Source organism: Balaenoptera musculus, chromosome 1, assembly GCF_009873245.2.
Source record: "Balaenoptera musculus isolate JJ_BM4_2016_0621 chromosome 1, mBalMus1.pri.v3, whole genome shotgun sequence".
Classification (NCBI taxonomy): Eukaryota; Metazoa; Chordata; class Mammalia; order Artiodactyla; family Balaenopteridae; genus Balaenoptera; species Balaenoptera musculus.
The window spans coordinates 96,513,926-96,534,754 of NC_045785.1; the positions used below are offsets into that span (position 1 = coordinate 96,513,926).

A 20,829-nucleotide genomic window follows, 5' to 3' on the forward strand; every position below is an offset into this window, starting at 1 on the left:
TAAGCCCAATGAGGACAGGAACTGTGTCTGTCTTGTTGACTTTGGGCTCCCTGGCACCTAGCAGAGCCGGTGCTCAATAAATAACTGACTGGCAGACACATGGGCAGAGGCTGAGAGCCAAGGTCAGTTTCACAATTTCTGGAGTCCTTTTTTGGTAAGCTCCTCACCGCAAACACATACACATGCGCGCACACACACACACACACACACACACACTCTGAAAAGTACACAAAGTAGCACAAAGAATCATCAGAACAGATTCCTTGAACATTGTTTACAATTACTGGATGCCTTCTCAGCCTTAACTTTTATGGGCTGCAGCTTTGGAAACTAAAGAAAGATACATCAGGCTCTCTGGTCCAACCCCCCAAAGAAAGCATCTGAGGAAGTTTCGAGGGGCTGCTAGACACACAGTAGCCATACCCCGGGGCCAGGTTGGGCCAGTGAAGTAACATCTGCTCATGGTTGGGGCAGGTCCAGCCTACCTTTTCAAGGAAGTACAATCCCAGTGTAAACAAGTACTCAGGACCAGCAATGACAATCCTTTTCTGCAGCAATCAGGTTTCTGCTTATTCTTGTCATGCTGGGAAGCAAGGCACAGGGAGAGTTCCAAATTCTCGACAATAACTCCTTTCCCCTCCAGATTTTTAGCCTGGATCCACATCTTAATAACTTACATTTGCACAATACTTGCAAGTTGTTCAAAGCTCTTTTGTATTTATTATTTTGTTGGACTGGATCATCACAAGCCTCAGATGGAGAGCTATCACCCTGTTTTGCATGAGGAAACAGAGGCCCAGAAAAACTCAGGATTCCAGTGGCCAAGTTAGTAGTAGAGTCAAGACTTGAGGCCACACCTCCATCTGCCCAGCTTCCCTCCATACCATGCAGCCTCCCCATGAGTCAGCCATCGTGAGGTCCAGGCAAAGGACCTCACATGCCCTGACGGCGAAAATGTGCCTTCCCCCAGGCCCTGTTTACAGCTAGGACAATCGACCCCAGTGCTTAACATTTTTGCTCCTTCTCTCTGGCAGGATCTGATGCTGCAACCCTAGCTTGTCCGTTTTGCTTGAAAGCCATTCCCACTCTGACTCCTACCCCGACGCACACTCTGTTTATACTTCACTGAGTTGGAAACGACTCAAACAACAATAAGAAAACAATTAAGCAAGCTCCTATGGCAATATGATGGCACCCTTGGGAAGCACTGACAATGACAAGTATGTAAACAATCTCTGTATGTGGTAACGTGTTTTTGAAATACTGTAATTTGACCAAAGCAGAACGCAAAATGACATGTACCTACCAATCACAGGTACGCAAAAGTGAGCTTCTGCAAACTGAGAAGAACAAGAAGTGAACTTAAGGAGACCTAAAGAGATTTTTATCTTCACAGGTTTTTCTTTTCTCTAAAGATTATGTTCAAAGTAATAATAAATAGTAAAATAAATAATACATATGATCATAACAAGCAGAGGAGGAGACAGAGAAGGAGGAGTCTTTCTCAGCCTTTGGCCCTCGGGAGCCTCTTCCCAACAGGGCTGGGATTGCAGAGAGGGGAGGGAAGGAGGCTGGAAGTAGGGAACCAGGAGCTGTGGGAAGTAGGAGCCTGGCACACCTGGGGAGCCAGCGTCCAGAGCCACAGAGGTGCAGCTGGGAATCTTGCCCCTGGGCATCCCCTCAGGGCCAGCAGGGCAGATTAGCAATCTGGAGTCATGTTTCGGGGCACCCTTCACATCAATTACTGTGTCTACTGTGCCTCCCAGGGTTGTGCAACAAGGGGGCTCCGGGACAGAAAGGAAATGGTTAGAGTGGAGCTCAGACCCCAGGAGCTGAATGGGCTCCAGGGAGAGCACGCCAGGCCAGCAGGGAGCAGCCACCACAGGCTCCCCTGGGCCTCTGGGACAGTGCACGCCACACACATATCAAACTCATCATGTCTCAAGCTCACTCCTGATCTTAGCAGCCCCTCCACCTGACCTGCTTCTCCTCCTCCTTGTGTTCACCATCCCGGGGGACGTCACCACCAGCCACCCACAGCTCACCAGGTTCCGTGGGATCTGGCTCCGGCTGCAGCTCTCACTCCACCCTGCTTTGCACCCTATGCCCCACCCACACTGAAATCTTTATAGTTCCCGTAATATGCCAGGCTGTTTCACTGCCCTGCCTTTGCTCAGGCTATTCCTTCAGCCTGGAATCCCTTTCCTGCCTTGTCCAGCTGCTTATATGTCAAGAATCAGCTGGGGCAGAATCTTCTCTGCAAAGCCTTTCCTGCTCACCCTCCCATCCCCCCACCCCACCAGCACTCCCAGGTAGGGCTCGGCACTTCACTTGTCTCTGTCATCCCAACATCTAGTGCTGCTCGCAGCACATCTTCAGCATTCAGGGTATATCTTATGAATTAAATAGAAATGAATGCATGTGGAGGGTAAATTTGGGGGTAGACAGAAGAGTGAATTTGATTAACCAGCCCCAGCCCACATACGGTACCTCCTGCTACCATATTTCTGGTAACAGCATCTCCCAGTTCACCTCTCTCCTCAGGCTACTCCTTTCTAGAGCAGGGTCCCTCTGGGCTCTAGACCCTTTGGAGACTTCCCTCCACCACACACAACAGGTGTACCTGTCCTTAGGTCCCTGCTCTTCTCAAACCTTGGCTCCTGGTAGCCACATCTGTCATCTGGATGGTGCCGTTCAGGGGGGTGAGCTCTGACTCACCCACCTGACCTAGCGCGGAGGCTCATCTCAGATAGGTGGGGGAGTAGGCTGGTAGCTAGACCTGGGGCCAGGTTGGGTGGGAAGGTCATTTCTTCCATCCATGAGCAGTCATGCACGTAGCTGGGCCATGTGGGATCATCTGGTGGGGGCGGGGGGAGCATGCGGTGGTTCTCACCGATGTTATATCGTCACACTCTCCAACTGGGTGAGCCTTTGATCTCCAGCCCACACATGGCGGGGGGGAGGGGACGGCGACCATCCATGTCCTCCACAGCGTGCTGGTTTCCAGGAATGCCCTTGGCTCTAGCCTGACATGAACCACCTAGGCCGGCTGCCTTTCCACCAGGACAGGGAGTGCTGGCCCTCCCGCTTTCAATGTAAGCACCTTGACTCCTCTAGGTCAGCCTCCCCAGCCTCTACTTGGGCCAGGCACTCATGTAAGTGGAGTCACACCTGCTGATCTCCTTTTGCCTCAGACTGCAAAGGTACAGCTTCCTGTAGACCTGGCCCTGTCGTCACCATCGTCAGCAGCAGCAGCAGCAGGCAATTCTGTGAGCCTAGTGTGAGGGAAAACCTGTTACTTGGTGCAGGGGGCATAAAAGAGAGGCTGAACTCCAGTCCCCAGCCGTCTTGCAGTCTGAATGCTAACATGCACGGCAGAGCTGGGGGGCTGACACACAAAGCTCTCAGACAACGGGAGTTTTAAAAATCAAACCCAAAAGACAAAAACACCTATTTTTTTTCTTTTTCAAATAAGCTAACCTAAGTCACATGTTTTCCTATTCAAGGGATGTGGAGTTTTCACCTCTGTTCCAGCTGGCCCTGCCTCTGTTCTCTAAGCAGGCAGCTCTGATCCCTGGACTCTGACAACAGTTTGGGCAAACCCACAGGATGAAAGCTATTTAGGCCATATGTCCAAAGAGTCCTGGGCAGGCAGGCATAGCTCCTGGCCCCAGCTGGGAAATAAGAAGAAAAGTGCCAGTCTGGCACCCTCATGGATCAATCTGGTATTCTGCTCCCCCATCTCTTTGTCCCTTCTGCTACAGGAATACTTCTGAGAGGGAAGTCCAGGGGCTTGAAAGAATGGGCAGAAGAGAGAATCCTAACAGTTAAAGATGAAGATCTGCAGAAGTGCATCCTTCCAGGCACCTCCACAGCCTACTTCAAACAGACAGCCTCATGGGGCTGGGTGGTTGGAACGTGGGATTCTCTAAGAGTTCTGGGACCCCAGAAGCAAGTATTTCACACTCTTCCTAACCTTGAATGTAAACCAGTGGGGAAAACGTTTCTTCAAATCACTTCTTTCTTGAAAGAGCTGACCCTGCCAGAGACCTGCTGGGTTTCTGGATATAAGAAGGTGGGATGGGAGGAATTTAAGAAAAGGGCCCTGGGAAGACTGGAACACTCAGCAGAGTAGAGAGGAATCTGGCTTCCCAACATCAATCAAGGAGGGGAAGGTGAGGTGGAGGGATGGGAAGCGAGGAACAGGAGGAAGGGAGATGAAACGACCATGGGCCAGGGAGCTTTGTGGGGCGGTGTGGCTAATGAGAAGTCCCGGGTGACGAGATAGCCAAAATAACTTTTCAGAACATTTCAGAAATGTGACTTCAAATTGTTTGTGGTGTGATGTAACCTCTCCCCTGTGGCCCACAAAACTTCATTAGAAGTTCTGCTACATGTTACGGCATTATTTTTGTGGTTGTTTTGGAATAGGGGTGCGGGTTGAAAGCAGAAGGGACTGTTTTCCATATTTGAATTGACAGCAGGAACTAAAGAAACAGCCACAAGACCAGAAGAGTGACTAAAGCTTTAGATGAGGCAGAAAACTAGAGCCAGAGGTAACCTTGAAAGATCTAAGTCTCCCCAGTAATTCACAGAAATCAGGGAAGGGGGGGAGCATTGGACTTTCCACAGGACGTGGGAATTTGAGCCAATGTCATTTGAACGTCAAAGGACAAGCAACCTTAGCTGACATTGCCTTGCCAGCTGGACTAAAGCTTAACGAAACATAAAATGTATTACACACATCTGTACTACCCAGGGCCTTAGCACAGGGGTAGCACATAGTAGGGCCCAGTAATAGCACGTGAATAGTCCATGAATACCCTGGTGCGGCCCTGGAAGCTGTTAGAGTATAATGCTTGATCCGGAGTGGGGGGGGGGGGGACACGACGACTTCTCTTCCCCTCCCCACCCCTCCTTCTCCACCCTCTGACCCATCATTAGCCCTATCCCATCAGCTCTGCGGCACGAAGGTCCTGTAAACAAGCAAGGCCCAGCGGAGACGGTGGTGGAGGAGGTCACTAAGAGTTGTGCAGAAACCACACTGCTCTGGGTCTGTTCTGCCCACCGTTACGGTGTCAAAGAGGCAAACGCTGCCTCTTGGGAAGGGGCTTCTGTTTCAAAGGGTCTGGGGAGGGGGCAGTGAGTGAGTGGGCTATCTCGGGCCCCGGAAGCTTCCTAGGACTGGCTGTAGGCTGTATCGTGTGGGGCTCTGGTCCGCTCACAAGCATCCCTACGCCCTTCTGAGGCCGTTCCTGGAACCCCGCAGTCCAAAGGCCCTCCAGTTCCGCGGCAACCTTGCAGGAACCACGCGCCGCTCACAAGGCTAATGGCGCCACCTGGCGGTACAAAGGGCCCGGCTCACCCCTGGAGCTTCTTCAAGAGCGAGCTAGGAAAAAGGGGTGGCTTCGGCGGCCCAGTCCAGAGTGGTGACGTCATGACAGAGCGCCGTTTCTCCCCGCCTCTCTCCCCTGCCCGCCGGGCGCTGCCAGTACTCGACGTGGCGTCACCGCCCTCTACCCTTACTTTGCGTGCGTGTTTGCGTGCGGCGGAGGTGGTGGCGCGGGCCGGTCGGAGCTCCGCGTTGCTTGCTTCGGGTGCTCCTGTCGCTGCCGTCGCTGTCCGGCTGTCTTGGACCGCCGAGCGGACGAGGCGCCGGCCCCAGCACCTCAGCACCGGACGCGGCTCGGCGCGGGGCCCCGGCAGGAGGGTGGGCGAGCGCGTGTCGGAGGGTGCCGCGCGGGTAGGCGGGCGGGCGCCCGTAAGGGAAAGAGGCGGGGGCGGCGGGTCAGCCGCGGGCCGGGCCGGCCGGGGGATGTCGATGCCTGACGCGATGCCGCTGCCCGGTGTCGGGGAGGAGCTGAAGCAGGCCAAGGAGATTGAGGACGCCGAGAAGTACTCCTTCATGGCCACCGTCACCAAGGCGCCCAAGAAGGTGCGGGGGGCTCTGGGTGGCGGCGGGGGTCCGGGCCGGGGCCTCGCGGAAGGGGCGCGAGCGAGCCCCGGGCCCGGGTCCAGCTAGTTCGGGACTTCAGGGGCGAGGTTTGAGGGACCCGGGACGACGGAGGTGGTGTGAGGGGTGGAGGGTGAGCGGCCCCAGGCCTATCCCGAGCTGGAAAGGCAGACCCTGACCTCACTTTCCTTTGTCCCTCGGCCCAAGTCCTCCGGGATCTTTTCGAAACCCGACAGGGCCGGGCCTTAAATTTGCGGCTGACTTTTCCTGGATGAAGGGCCTCGAAGACGGGAGTGGGAGGGGGTGAACGAAGTGACCCCAGTGACCAGTCTCGGGATGAGGGTGTACGGGAAATCTCCTCTCAGGTGAGTGTGAAAATCTGATAGTGCTTCTTTGGGAGCAGTGGCCGGCTTATCCAACAACTGCGTGCGATCTTGGAGGCAAGATGAAAAAAATGCGTGGAGCTAGCTCTTTTATGCAGGTGAAAACGATGAGGGCAGCATGAAATTGAAAAGAAAACTGTGATTTTTATCTTCTGTGGTCGTCTAGTTTCGACATATTTAAGAAATTAACCTTTGGAGGTTGGTGACAGCAGATACTGTCATGGATACAGGTTGATCGTAGAGTCATGTGAATAAATCACTTAGGCATCCCTTGAGAAAGGAGCTTGGGTGGGTTGGAGGGGTGGGTGGTAAGGAACGATTGCTCATTCTTTACTGCACTTATTGAGGCAGAACAGGTTTAGTCTGTTGTGCTGTGGGTTGAGCTCAAAGGACATCCTTCTAATTCTCTTATTATGGAAGATTAAGTGGCAGCCTTTGGAGGTTTTAATCTCACCAGCTCTCTGAGTGGTGGAATTGGGATCCCTAGTGCTTTCTGAGCATTTGCTGCCAAACACATCTTGATTTTCTACATAACTGGTACCCAGTTAACAGTAGACCAGAGAACCTTTGCAGAGAGGTGACCTTTCTGAAACCAGTTAAGAACCTGGATAAATATTTCCCTCCTATATAAAGACAGAGTTTCAAGGCTATCTCTTCCTGCAATGTTTGATGGGATGCACTGCTTGTATAAGCTGCACAAAGCAAGGTTTGCAGGAATAATTACAGTTCTTCAGGCTGAACTAGGTAAGCTGTCATAAGTGGGAGAGATGCTTTTTTTTTTTCTTTTAAGGAAATTAACCTACCAGTCCAGAAATCAAATGCAGGGTTGAAAAGACAGGTCACCATTGTGTGCTTTAGCTCTGTCTTCCCACAAAATTTAGGTCTTACCAATAGAATGCCTAAAAAAACTTTGTAGAAGATCCCTTGATTCTAAGAAGTCTGACTGACCTTATTTTTAGTGCTCTCAGTTCAGCTAACTGCTTTGTTGGAGCAGTAAACCTTTGTAATCTGCACTATGTGGAGACAAAGTCACAGTCTTTATAAGCTAATGGAATATGGATACTACCTGTGATGAGTTAGGGGAAAGAATGGGAAATCCCTGGTAACCTAATTCCCTGAACTCTTCCTCTCCCCATTAGCCTATTGTTTGTCTAGTTTTTCAGGGATTAGGCATCTTTTTTCTTACTTGCCTTTATTTTAGTAAGGCTTTGTTTCTGCAGGTGCCACTATTAATAAGACAAAGTTTGTATTGTAGATTGTAGACTCCATAAAGGCAGAGACTTGTGTTCACCATTGTATCCCTCGTGCCTAGCTCTGTACCTAGCATATAGTAGGTACTCAAATAGTAATTGTCCATCTGGCTAACTAGTAATTGAGATGTCTTTATGGCTGCCTACCAGGAATAAATTTTCTTCTTTTCTTCCAAGGAGAAATGTTGCTAATGTGAACTATTGTCAGGCCAAGTGCTAATGATTTTAGAGACTCATATTCCGTTAGCTGAAAGGAGTGGTCTCTGCCAGGAATGTGGGAAGACCCTGTTGTAAGTTTCCATTTGCTGGTAAATGTACCCCTGTGTTTCTTATTAATCTTGCTCTTTCTGAGCTTTGTTGTTTAGTATTTACACAGCACTTTGTATTAAAGTGCTTTATGATGACTAATTACCCTTCCCCTAGTGATGATGAAACGCATTTATCTAGTTAATGAGTTGATTGAGGACTAGTCAAGGTCACATTGCAAGTCCTAAGTAATCTGTTTTTTCATAACTTCAGCTGAATCGGACATAATGACTTAAGTCACTTTTGTACCTCTGCCATGTGTTGATAATGTGAGAAAGCATGAGCAAAGTAAGAGGAAAAAATTTTATCTTGGCATGTATTGAATGGTGTGAGAAAAGGCCTCTTCAAATAGTGCTGTCCTTTGCCTGTGAGGATTCCAGCGTGGATCTAGACCAAGTAATCCTTGGATCATTCCAAGCCCTGAGGCCCCTCAGGAAATGAGGACATTTCTGGTGCCAGTCGGAGACTATAGGTTACCTCAGGGTGACCTTGATGGTCTTCAGTCAGATCAGATTCCATTGTAACTAGTGAAGTTTTATTCACTTTGGGATAGACTAGATGTCGTTCAATTAAAAGCATAGATAGCAAGATTCTTCAACTATAATCACAACTTACTCCTTTTTGTATGCCCTGGGATCTACCACAGTACTGTGTAGATAATAGGACTTGTTTTGGTTTGATTCAGAGCTTGATCTGAGTGTCAAAAAGCCAACTAAATGGGTACCACCTTGAGCAAGTGAGCTTCTGTGCCTCAGTTTCCTCATCTGCCAAATAAGTGCTTTTTGTTTGGAGCAAGTGCAGATAGGTGTGTGTTGGGAGCTAAGATAGCAAAAGTGGTTTTTAAAAAGAAGTCCATTAGCATACTTACACTCCCTGTCTTTAATGAGCATTTGAGATGGCTTATAACACAGGACACACACAATATAGATGGGAAGTCCAAACTATAGAAAAAAGGAAAAAAACATTGTTAACCCTGAGGGCTAAGACAGTGGACGAGGCTGATCATCACATGCAACTCTAAGCTTCCTAGGAGCCAGAGGATAAAAGGAATCAGAATTATAGTCTCATTAGCAGACATGGGAAATTCACACCAATTCCTCAGGGAGACAACTTCTGCTGATAGTAAGTTCTAAAGGAAATTTTCACAGGACAGTATTAATAGCTATAGTATTGATTCTCCTGTTAAGGCTTGTTCATGACTGTCACTGGTGATTGGAATCAATCACTTTCAGATGGAATTGCCAGGAAGATTTGGGAGAGAAAAGGAGTCCCTGAGTTGTAAGGGCGGTGTACATTGTACCACAACTGAAGAGAATCCTTGTTTAATGTTGGCAGTTATCAGTCAAACCAAATAAGTCAGCTAGTTCCCCATCATAACTGGGTATTTATCCCTCTTTTTCTGCTACTTTGTGTTACAGCTGTGATATTTGTCCTTGGGCCTTTGGAAATTGACATTGTGTCAAGTTTTTTTTTTTTTCATGGAGTAAACCCAAGCTTGTTGATGAAACCTCGTAAGATAGACATGTTTCTCTGGAAGGTCTGTCAGAGCATCTGTACTTTTGAACATTTGGGGTGACTTTCTAGAGTGATACATTAGGCATTTGACCTAGGATCTGTACAGTCAGACCTTTACCACCAGCACAATAGGGGAAAGGAGAAAAAGAACACAACAGAACAATTTTGGTTGTAGGATATATTTGAAGAAAGCATATATAGCAGTAATTCATCAGAAGGGTCAGCTGAGACTTAGGAAGCATACCAGGTAGAGACCTAGTGGTAATGCTTAGATGTTTAGGATGATCCTCTTCTTATCAGGATTATGTTATGGCTAATTCTTGGTGCAGTTTTATAGAATTTACACCTGTACTTCTTAGATTCACTGAGAAGTGATTTGATAGGTTGACATTTCCTATCTTCTCCACATCATTAGTATCTCTTACTTCTCTTTAGAATGACTACTGTTTTAGTGCCAGTCTTTGAACAGGAGTCAGAGGTGTAAGAAGATCCTATCTCTTTTAGATTTCTCCCCAAATATTGATTACCTCTCTTTTTCTTATTTGATTCTGTTTAGTTCATTAGGCACAGTTTCCATATTACTTTGTTGTAAATTCCTTTAGATTTTTAACTTGTAACAGAAATCTGTTCATTGTCTAGATACCTTGCTGGCAAGATTATAAATGTGTACCTTTTGTTTCATCAGGAGGGTATCATTTGGATCCAGTGTGTGTTACCCAATATAATATTCTTGTAAAGTTGTTTATAAAAGATATTTTGATACATAGAATCATGTAGATCTTTAGTTGCCTGTGACTCCTAAAAGTTTACTCTGTCACCTCAAGTAGTTATAATCTGTAAATAAGCACCTTAATGCTCTCTTGGGGCTGTTATTTAAAGGAACTGGCCAATAAAGGACAATCATTTATACCTATCTGTTTCTCAAGTTTGGAAATTTGAATATTAAAATTTTATAAAGAAGGGCCAACCTTATACTGGGTGTAATAATTCAGAATACATCCCATTGTGGTGGCTCAGACGCATCCCCCTCATGTATGAAGAACAGTGCATTTGCATAGACCAGAGTTTTTTCCTGAAATCCGAGAATCCAAAGTTAAAGACAGATTCTTACCACAAATTTTCCTTCCAGTTCTTGTCAGCACTATCGGTGTCTTGCATGTGGTAAGTAGTTAAAATTCACATCGAATTGTGAATTCTATTCTGATTCTGTATTTCCCTTTGACTCATTCAGGTAGTTCTCTTGCTATCCCACTGTTGTTTGGCTGTTACCTGAGACCTCTTTAACTTCCCCCTGTTTATTCTTAAAACTGTGAGGAGGAGTAGTAGTATGATGTAAGTTAAGCACTTGATTTGTGGAGTGAGGTTTACCTTCAGCCTCTACCTTCTCAAAGTTGTGTGACCTTTGGACAAGCTGGGTGACTTAACCTGTTTGAGCCTCCATTTTTTTACCTGTGAAATGAGGAATAATGATAGTCCTACAAGATTGTTGAAGAGACTAGCATTTAGTAAATACTAATTAGTGTACTTACTCCTTTATAACTAGAGTGACCATATGTCCTGGTTTACCTGGTACAATTCAGGTTTATGCCTGTTATCCCAGCATGCTAGTCAATGAGTGCCTTCTTACACTCTGAAAAGTACCCTGCTTTATATGGAATTTCAAAATATTCTCAAAGAGCCAAAACAAAGATGTTTCTATTGGAATATCTTTTCAACAGGAAATTTCCCTGACAAAAATGTTATTTTATGTAGAGCTTATGCCTGTTGAACACTAGACTATTTGTTGATTTCCAGGAAGTACATAGACAGTGGGAGAGTTTAGAGCTTGTGATAGAAATGAGATGTGTTCTACCTGACCACTCCCCCACCTCATTCCCCATAATGCACAGTGTACCCATAGAATGTGGGCGTTTGTCGGACATTAGCCTGAGTCCAGGAGTTTATTTCCTCAACCTGCAATAGTTTGGGAGTCTTTCCAAACTAGAATCTTTGAATCACATGAAACAATTCCAAAGGCTCATCTGAGCTGTGACCTTATGTTTGTATATAGTCACCCTCAGATCCCAGCCCTGTGTACTCCAACTCCCTCACACCCACTCAGGTACTGTTTCTCTCTGCTCTAAACAGCCTGCTCTTAATTACGTGGAACTGATTTTCTCTTGCAGAAATGTGTGGCCTTTGCTCCATAGCAATTACAGATCTAGGGTGGAGCACCCTTTGCCTTTGTTAACACTCATACTGGTTTCATTTTTGTTCCTGTCTCTGTTCAGTTTTTCTAAAGGATACAGTCAGGTGCCTTAATCTCAGAATGTATATAATGATTGGTACTGCTTAGCAATATACAGTGGGGCTTAATCATTTACTACCCAAACAGGACACAGAATAAATCAGTGTAATGAACTACTGGTGAAAGGTATTATTTGGAATGCTGGGGAGAGATTGGGAAAGCACTTTGACAGAACCACAAATCTAGGACGGCAAAGCATGTTCCTGCTTTCTTGTCTTGAAAGCCCCAATGCCTCAGCTAATGTGCCTCTGTACTTAACTTCTAGGGCTTAATGGGCTTAAAGTGTTCTCCTTTACCAGCCCAAACCAGTTCAGTTCTTTTAAAATGGACACCCTGTACTTAGTTGTGTGCTAGCAGTGAGGCTTAAACGGGAGGGGTTTGGGACTGCTCACTGTTCCATGCTGTTCATCTTGGACCTGCCTCAGGTTTAGTTCTTTACAATCTGAAGAGCTGCCCAGCTAGAGCAAGCCCTGTTGTTTATGTATTTTTGTCTCCTTTCCTGAGCCTGTGTGTGTACAGTGGCATCAGTGGAATCCCACTGCGCCTATGTGCTCAAGGTGCCAAGGAAAATGCTAATGTGCTGATCTGCAGTGTGTGCAGCTCTGTGAGCTGGATGGTGAACCGGTGAGTAGCAGAATGAAGGGGCTGAAGGCCTGGAGCAGATGAGTGTAACCCTGTTCCATTCATTTTGGCCTCCTGAATGAAGCTGTTCATACCACTGTGTTTTGAGCAATGTCAGGAGTTTGGAAGTTCTGTTTTTAATAAATGGCTCCTACTCTTCTAGTACTTATTAATTGTATTAAGGTGAACATTTGAAGGACAGATTTCCATGGGTATTATAATGGGAATGACTTTTTCCCTTTACCCCAGGACTGGCTTGACTGCAAGTCAAAGTTTCTGGGCTATGACCTATTCCAATTATGGTTTTAGGATCCTGAAATCAAAAAGGAGACCTGTCAGGAAAGTCAATAGGACAGATTCTGCTCTGCCCTCTTTGACCACCCCACATTGTATCCTTACTCAAAGGCTTTAAGGAAAACCTTTTTGGGCTCTCATGACAGTTAGCTTTATTTTGGAGATGTAGAAAAGAGCTATTCTCTTTGAATTCTCAAAGTTCACCCCCACCCCCGCCTCTGTTGCTAACTTCAGAAGGGAGGTCAATAAGTAGACAAATCTGTGTGAAAGGTAGATAAATAGGTTTCTCTTTTGCCAGTGTGAGGGAATGCTCCTGAGATAGTCACTGGATTAGAGACTCCAGAACAGTGGTTCCTAATCTTTTGAGTCACAGATCCCTTTTTAAAAATCTTATAAAAATCACTGTTCTTTCCTCGGCAAAATTCAGGAGCACAAAAACTTATACTTTCAGAGGATTTGTGGGACTCCCTGAAACTCATCTCTGGATCCTGGCTTTAAAAGCCCTGATTTAGAAGGCCAGGCCTCCAAGCCATTGTATCTCTCTCCCTTACAGATCAAGAAACAGCTGAGATGAACTTGCCAGCTTGCAGCTTGTCCTTGGAACAAAGCTGAGGTTGTTGGTGTTCTTTTCACCCCCCTCTTTGGGATGCTCCTCAGCTTCCCAGGAGACTCATTATCGGTGCCTTGAGGGTTCAGCTGAGGAGCTTATGCATACTGAAACCAGCGTTTCAGCAACTTTTGGGAGTTTTTGTACTATCTCAGCCCCATTGCTCTCATAGGAACTGTTGGTACCCCTAAATCTCCAGAGTTGATTCCATAGCAGTGTTTAGAATAGGGGACTCACTAGACTGAGTATCAAAACTAAACAAAATAATTTGCTCCTCTGTGTCTCTCAGAAATAGGTTTGATTTCAATGTAGTACTTCTCAGACTGTTTTCAAGACTGACGGTGATATCTGAATCTTACTTTTCATTTGATTTCTCTAGACCAGCAGTATTAAGGACAAGGATCATATCCCATACATATGTTTAGTATGTAGGGCCTGGTACATAATACAATAATTGTTTACTGAGTAAAGTATTTTGAGATGCTTGTCCCTAGGAGGAAGTGAGTTGGACTCACATGGTGGCTTTGGCTCACTTTCCCCTTCAGCTGGCCAGTGTTGTTTTTCTAACTTAGACCCCCTCCCACGTGAGTGATAACGGAGTACCAAGAACTGCAGGTGAGAAATTGATGAGAATTTCTAACAGCTTCGTAGATCCCTTTATAATGCCAGAAATAGGTAAGAGAATCTTTGGGCTAAGATTTGAGAATCTTAGCCCAGTAGCATGAGAACCACAAGGCAGTAGGCCAGAAGCTTAAAGGTGTCCTTATGACATAATGGGAAGGGTAATTTGAATTTCCCACCAAGTTTTAAACCCTTAGCATTAGGGACACTGCCCACAGTTGAAACTGGTATCCTGGTTTACTCTTGATTTAAGCTTACTCTTAGGGTGTTTGAGATTTGGGGGCCAGTGATGAGTTGAACAGTTTCATTTTGGAATCTGTGTTGGAATCCTAAAAGTAATAAACAACAGCTCTGCCTGGCAGTGCTGAGCAAACTTCTGATTCTTCTCATTCTGCAACCCTGGCTGCCTCTTCTGCACCAAAGGCTGAGCTCAGTGCTCAAAAGCTATATGTGCCCTTGTCTTTGAAACACACCTTCTTCAGAGTCACAATCTTCAGGGAACTGGGCCAGTGCTTGCCCTAATCAGGAGCTTGGGCTCTGGTTGGCACTGAGAATTCTGTGTAGGTTGTTTCCCCACAGTATGTAACCTAGGCAGGATTCAGGGGAATGGGGGACCTCCAGAATTTTGCTGCTTTGGAAGTAGAAGTCTGTGCTTTGTAGAAATGGCAAATGTGTTCAGTTGTTCCGGTAACTAATTCAGTTTCCTGTGGGTGGCCAGGTGGCATCCAGCCTCTAATTCAGTACTTGAGTTTTTAGTGTCCAGAGCACCAGACTTCTTTGCAAGCAAGACATGAAGATTCCCAGTGTTCAGCTCTTATAGAGAATAGCCCAGCTGGCTTGTCATGCTGGACTAGATGAATTGTGAATGTTAATTATACTGATCAATACAGTGGCCTTGGTAACAGGCTTGTAGCTGCTGTAGAATCTGTTTACTTCAGGTTTGTAACAGAGAAGAGACCAAGCTGGTTGAGAACATGGTGTTCTAAGTGTAAGTCCAAGGAAAATGCATACTGGATGGACTGACCCTATGGCACCCCTTCCCCGGGACTTCCCAGAGGGAAACATTACTCTGGTGGTGGTTTCTGTTCTTATTTGCCAGTTGAGAATTAATTGAGGTTGGAAAAGGCTTGGTTTTTAATTTGGTGGAGTAAAGAATGTTTACAAATCAGGAAGGTTAAGAAGGAGAGCACCGGGGGGGGGGGGTAGGGGGGATGAATTGGGAGATTAGGATTGACATATATACACTAATATGTATAAAATAGATAATAGGAACCCTGCTGTATAAAAAATAAAATTCAAAAATAAATTAAAAAAGGAGAGAACCTATGTTGAGAGGCACCTCATTTCTCTAGTTTGTAATTAGGAGTGGAGAGTTGATGGGATTAGTTTCAACCCTTGCATTCAGGAGAAGGAACCCCTCCTATTTGGGGAGTAGAGGGTTCAGAATTCTGCACATTCTTTTCTGACTTCACAGGGAGGGGATTAGCTGAGCACTGGGCATGTTTGGAATGAGAGCACCTTGCCAATTTGGACAAACCCATTGTAAAAGTACAGTCTCTCTTCCTCAGACAGGCTCTTTGTCATGCTCTCCTAAACCCTTGTGGATCCATCTGAATGATTGTCTGTAGCTGATAGATGGAGTTGGTATTAAAAGCAGATTTTCTACTTCCTTGGCCTTATTTGTTTTATTTCTGTACAAGACTATCTAACTCATTTGTTCCCTGTGTTCCTTGAGTCACTTTATCAAGAGCCTGGTAAACTCCATGTGCTTGTGTTTGCTTTTTCAGATCCTGCTTAGATTGTCTCAGATCAGTCCTCCTCATGGAGTGGGAAGGAATAAAAGCTAGGGAGCTAGCTAGGGAGTCACCTAGGGAGCTTTTTCAAAATATTCGTAACCGGGTCCCTAACCTAGACCTACTTAATCAGAATGGGGAGGGGTTGAGAGTAAGGGGCAGGTGGAAAATGGGATGGTATCTGCATTTTGGAACAGCTTTCTCAGCTAAACTTGAGAGAGCCCAGATTTAGAACCACTCTTTTAGATTATCTAGCAAGGCTAGCCAAAATTGTTGTGAAATCTGCTATTTGGATGGTAATGCAGCCACCACCTATCTCAGATGACTTTGGCCATGAGGGAAATCTTGTGCCCCATAAAAGAGGTCCTGAAAATAGCCTATACTTACTCTTCTTTTCCAAGGTATACAGAGTAAGCCATAACCAGAAATCATGCATCCCTGTCAACTCAAGGTTGAGCATCTACTGTGTCCCTGGACCTATGCTGGCCACTTAGGGTACATCAGTGAACAAGACAAAGGTCCATATCTGTCCTGTGGCATTTACATTCTTATGAGGTTATTATTTGGGTCATGTGAGTCTGGTGTAGTGGTCCCGACTATTTGGAGTTTAGAGCCCTATCAGAGCTGTGCTTATCTTCCAGAAAAATTACATATATGTAACAATTTGCATATAAGGGGGAGTTGGCAGCCTGAAGCCCATCCATGGATCCCAGGCTAAAAACCTAGACAGTTTGCTTGCCGAGAATTGATTAATGTCGTGATTGGGATAAAGCAAGGTCATGAGTTTGGGTGTATGGGCATTTTATCTCCTAGCAGGACTGGGTTGTGGTTTCTTCATCTGTGTAGCCAAGGCAATTTGCCAAGAACTCAAGGGTGTCTCTAGAAAAAGTATAAGGAATGGCTAGACCTCCACTAAACCAATAGCATTTCTTTAGTCTGTGTTCTCTTTGAAATGTCAAGAATGATTTTGACTCTCTGTCCCCATCTCTAGTTTCTGGTTGGCTGAGCTTCTTGGACTCAATAGATTAAAAATCAGGTCAGAATATGAGAATTTCCTTAACATGATAATTTATATTGTGAATTCCTGGATTAAGATAGTAAAATTATAAAGATCATGAGAGGACTTTTTAGTGAAATTCTGGCTTCAAAACATAGAAAATCACAGAAGGAGTTGATTGAGGGACTGAGGAAATAGCCAAAGAGTAAAGATCAGAGAGAGATGATAGGAAAAAACGGGCAGAGCTCAGAAAGACAGTTAACTAAGCTGGTAAGCCAGGTAGCCAGGAGAGCAGTTTCCTCCTTAAGCCAAAGTGAATAGATTTGAGACCCAGACAAAAGATTCCTTTTTAGTCCTGAAGGGGTCTGTCACTATTGCTTTATTATCAAATAGACGTTAGGGTAAAAAGGGGATGGCAGATAAGGCTTTGCTTTATTTATACCAATATTAGTATGTCTCTATCCCTAGAAAAGTTGGTGTTTGACTTGAATGAATGGCAGAACCATTCCTCAGAGTTAGTACAGTGTGTAACATGTACTACAGAAATATGAATGAAATTTCATTTGGGGCAACAGGAGAAAGAATTATGTAGAAAAGACACAGCCAGATTTAGAGATTGGAGCACAACGAGCTTGCAGAGTTCTATGCCAGTTCTACCTTTACCTCCCTGAAATCTGGCCTTTAGTATAACCACAGGCCAAGACCTCTTGAGGTGGTCTTTACAGGGATATTCTTGTTTCTCTGCCTAAGTCTAAGGAGAACTTTCCAGACCCACATTGAGGGGTTGCTGAATAAGTGCTGTACTCAAGGCCTTCCAGGCCAAACTTCTATGAATTCAGAGCCCATTAGAGAACAGTGCTCACAGTCCTCCCCAGAGGGGCCAGGAGGCTCTAGATGGTTCCAGTTGTAACTGCTCTCCAGCATATGGAAAAACTATTTTGCTGTGAAACCTTACAACCTGCTATTTAATATAAAAGACATCTCATTGTTTGCTCAATGATGCATTAAAGTCAAAGCTACCTAATCTAGTAGAATATAATCATACGACCAATTATCTTTATTTTCTATTTCTAAAGAAGCCCTTTAAAATGATCAAAGGAATTTCGGACCTCACTTCCTGGGTCTGTTTAGATTTATTTTGAGGTTCTGTTCAGCTTATGAAGCTATATAGTTAAAACCTACTGTTGAGTTTTTGGGAAAATTCTACTGTTCTTAAAAACCATATAGCCAGGATTTTTTTCTTTGTTCATTAAATGAGTACTTTATATAATGTCTACCATGGATATGAAACCAAGATTCAGTTTATAATCACATAATAGTGTGATTCATAATAATCACATATTATGTCAGTTAAGTCCAGAATACTTCAATAAAATTAATAACCTTACAAGAACTTTTTTTTTAGTTGTAGCAGAGTCAGAGAAGTGGTACCAGAAAGTAGGAAAGCATCAATGACAAAATGTATCTTTATCTAAAAATTTTACTGGGAGGTTCCCAAATTTACTTATAGCTCATTTTGAATTGGAAAAATCCAACCTCACTAGATCTTTCAGACATGTTATAAAGTGCAAGTAAGTGACTTGAAGTGGGTAGTGTTTGAGTGGTACACCACAGTTGAGAAAGGAACCTAGTAGAATGTTCTCAATTTAAGGGCATGTTCTCTAATTATACTAAGTGTTAGTGTGTGAAAGAAAAGTTCCCCCATCACTGTTCTGCACAGGATAAATAAACGCTGATAAAAAGCACACTTAAAATACATTTTTTGCTGCATGTTTTAAAGCATCGTCATATCTTATGAAAATAGCCAGCAGGTTTCCAAGATAACCAGAAAAAAAAAATCATTGGTCAGTTTTAACCATACCAAATTGAAAACCTCTGTGTATAAGTAAATACAGGTGGAGTTTTTTTTTTTAAGAAAACATTTTTAATCTTACAGTACAGTACCTTGAAAAGTACAGTAGTACAGTACAGCAGCTGGCATACAGGGGCTGGCATTGAGTGAACAGGCAAGAAGAGTTACCGACTGGAGGAGGGAGAGGAGGTGGGAGATGGGAGAGCTGAAGGATCGTCAGCAACAGGAGACAGAGGGCAAACTGCAATTTCACTCAAATGCCTGACGTTGATGGCACAGGTTCTGGTTCCTTGCTAGATACAATTCTATCTACCCTCTTGAAAAAACAATCCAGCGATGTCTGGGTAGTAGCTCTTTTTTTTCTCATCATAGGTAACACGGTAGCACTGGATTGCATTCTGAACATTCTGAAGGCTGCTGCAACCTTTGTGTACCATTCTGTGTTCGGGTCCTGTGCCTCAAAAACTAACAGTGCCTCGTCAAATAAAGGAAGTTCCCTTGCCATTTCCTGGGTTGTGAATCTCTTTGGTTCTTCAGTTACTTCTTCCTCTTGTCGCTCCACTCTCTCAATTATTTTCACTTTTGTTTCCATCGTTATTGCTTGGCTCTTCTTAGCAGTACCAGCTACATCACTGCTACTTTTACACTTGCTTCTGGACATCCAGGGCTTGAAATAAAGATACTGTACTACTGTACTTTATACAGTACTATACAGTAAAGTACACAAAAGCACAACCACTGGTAGGGGATGCACAACGTTTGCCAGACACGTGAACTAACTTGCATGATTGGACAAGCAAACACGTTCACATCTTTGAAAGTTGGCAACTTGAAGGTTTGTATGTAGGGGACTTACTATATTTTTTTAAGAGGCTCTGAAAGACTAGGGACACTAAGGATTGGAAGGTTTAAGAGTATCTAAAATTTAAATATTAAATCTTTCACATGAACTTTTCCTCCTTACATGAAAGGTACTAAATAAATTACATTTAACTGTCCTACTTACATATTTTTTAAAAGATCAGATATTTCTCATTTAAAAGAAAGCAGAAATTATTTAAAATATGAGCAGTAGGGATTTCTCTGGCGGTCCAGCGTTTAAGACTCCGAGCTTCCACTGCAGGGGGTGCGGGTTCGGTCCCTGGTTGGGGAACTAAGATCCTGTATGCCGTGAGGTGCGGCCAAAAAAAAAAGGGTAGAGGGGTAAAGGATAAACTCTATATCCAATCCAAATTACATTAAAACCCAAATATAAAATATCAACAGAAGGGGCATTTTCCTAAAAGGAAGTAAATACTCACTGTTGGGAGAAATCTACGTCATAAGGTATTTTCTTGCTTTGATACAGCTAAAAAAATAAAAATAAATTTCATGTCTAAAATTTTAGGCTTATATAGTTACAAATATGTAATTCTACTTTATAGGTAGTTCAACTAGGGGAAATAAATTAGCACAGTCATTTGAATTGGTTTACATACCAGGTGGAGTTTTTAAATTGCTTTTGATTCCAATGGGAAGCTCTGGGGTCATTTCTTTCGTCGTAGTAAAGTGTCAGGATTAGATTGCTTGTACATTCTCCTCCTCCCTAGTCCATCCCCAAAAGACAGTTGAAGCATATGCCAGAGTGGAGCTTTTTGCTTCCACAGTGTTTGGGCTCTCCTATTCTCTCTTCACCCTTTCCAAGTCTAAGGAGCAGTATCTCTCAATGGCAATTCATTGGCAACTTAATATTACTTTTCTTTGCATCATTTTCACTTCTCCCAAAACCAGTCTGGATTTTGGAACTGAGAGTTCTTTTCCCTCCCCAAAGCTCACCATGTTCAACTGATACTGTAAGTCAGAAAGCTTTAGTGCAATAGTAGACTGTTCTGTAAACTAACCCCTTGAAAATAAAGGGGAACGCTGCTGTTTCCCCCAGCCTGTTACTAAAGAAGGATAATAGTACTGTTTTTGTAGGGGGGGGTTTTGTTTTTGTTTTGGTTTTTGCTTACTGGGTTTGTTGTTGTTGTTGTTAATCTTAATGTTGGTAGCAAATTGCCTTGAGCAAGTTACTTAACTCCCACCCCTGTTCTGTTTTGTCATCTGTGAAGGGTAGATCCAGCAGTCAAAGGATTCCAGAATGTTTTGAAAATACAAATCCTGTATAAGAAAATCTTAGCCACGGCCGCTAATGTTGAAGCAGGTGCTTAAACTAGAAAGTCATAGAAATCTAGGCATTGAGGACCTTGGTTTTCACCATGCTAGCAAGTGTGGATTTCAAACTGCTAATCAGCTTTAAGTAAAAAGTCCTAATTGAGTGCTCTCCGGTGGTTTTACTTGTTCTTTGTATGCCAAGATTTAAACAAAAATG

General features: G+C 44.4%; 1 protein-coding gene across 2 annotated transcripts in view; it reads left to right on the top strand.

Moving 5' to 3' along the window:
• The first annotated feature begins 5,532 nt into the window (after window positions 1-5,532).
• The window catches only part of AHCYL1 (adenosylhomocysteinase like 1), a 39,612-nt gene continuing 24,315 nt past the window's right edge, over window positions 5,533-20,829 (top strand). For both annotated transcript variants that reach the window (XM_036849119.1, XM_036849129.1), the window contains exon 1: window positions 5,533-5,935. In XM_036849119.1, coding sequence (XP_036705014.1) covers window positions 5,816-5,935 — 120 coding nt within the window. In that variant the 5' untranslated portion in view covers window positions 5,533-5,815. The remainder of the gene's footprint in view (window positions 5,936-20,829) is intronic.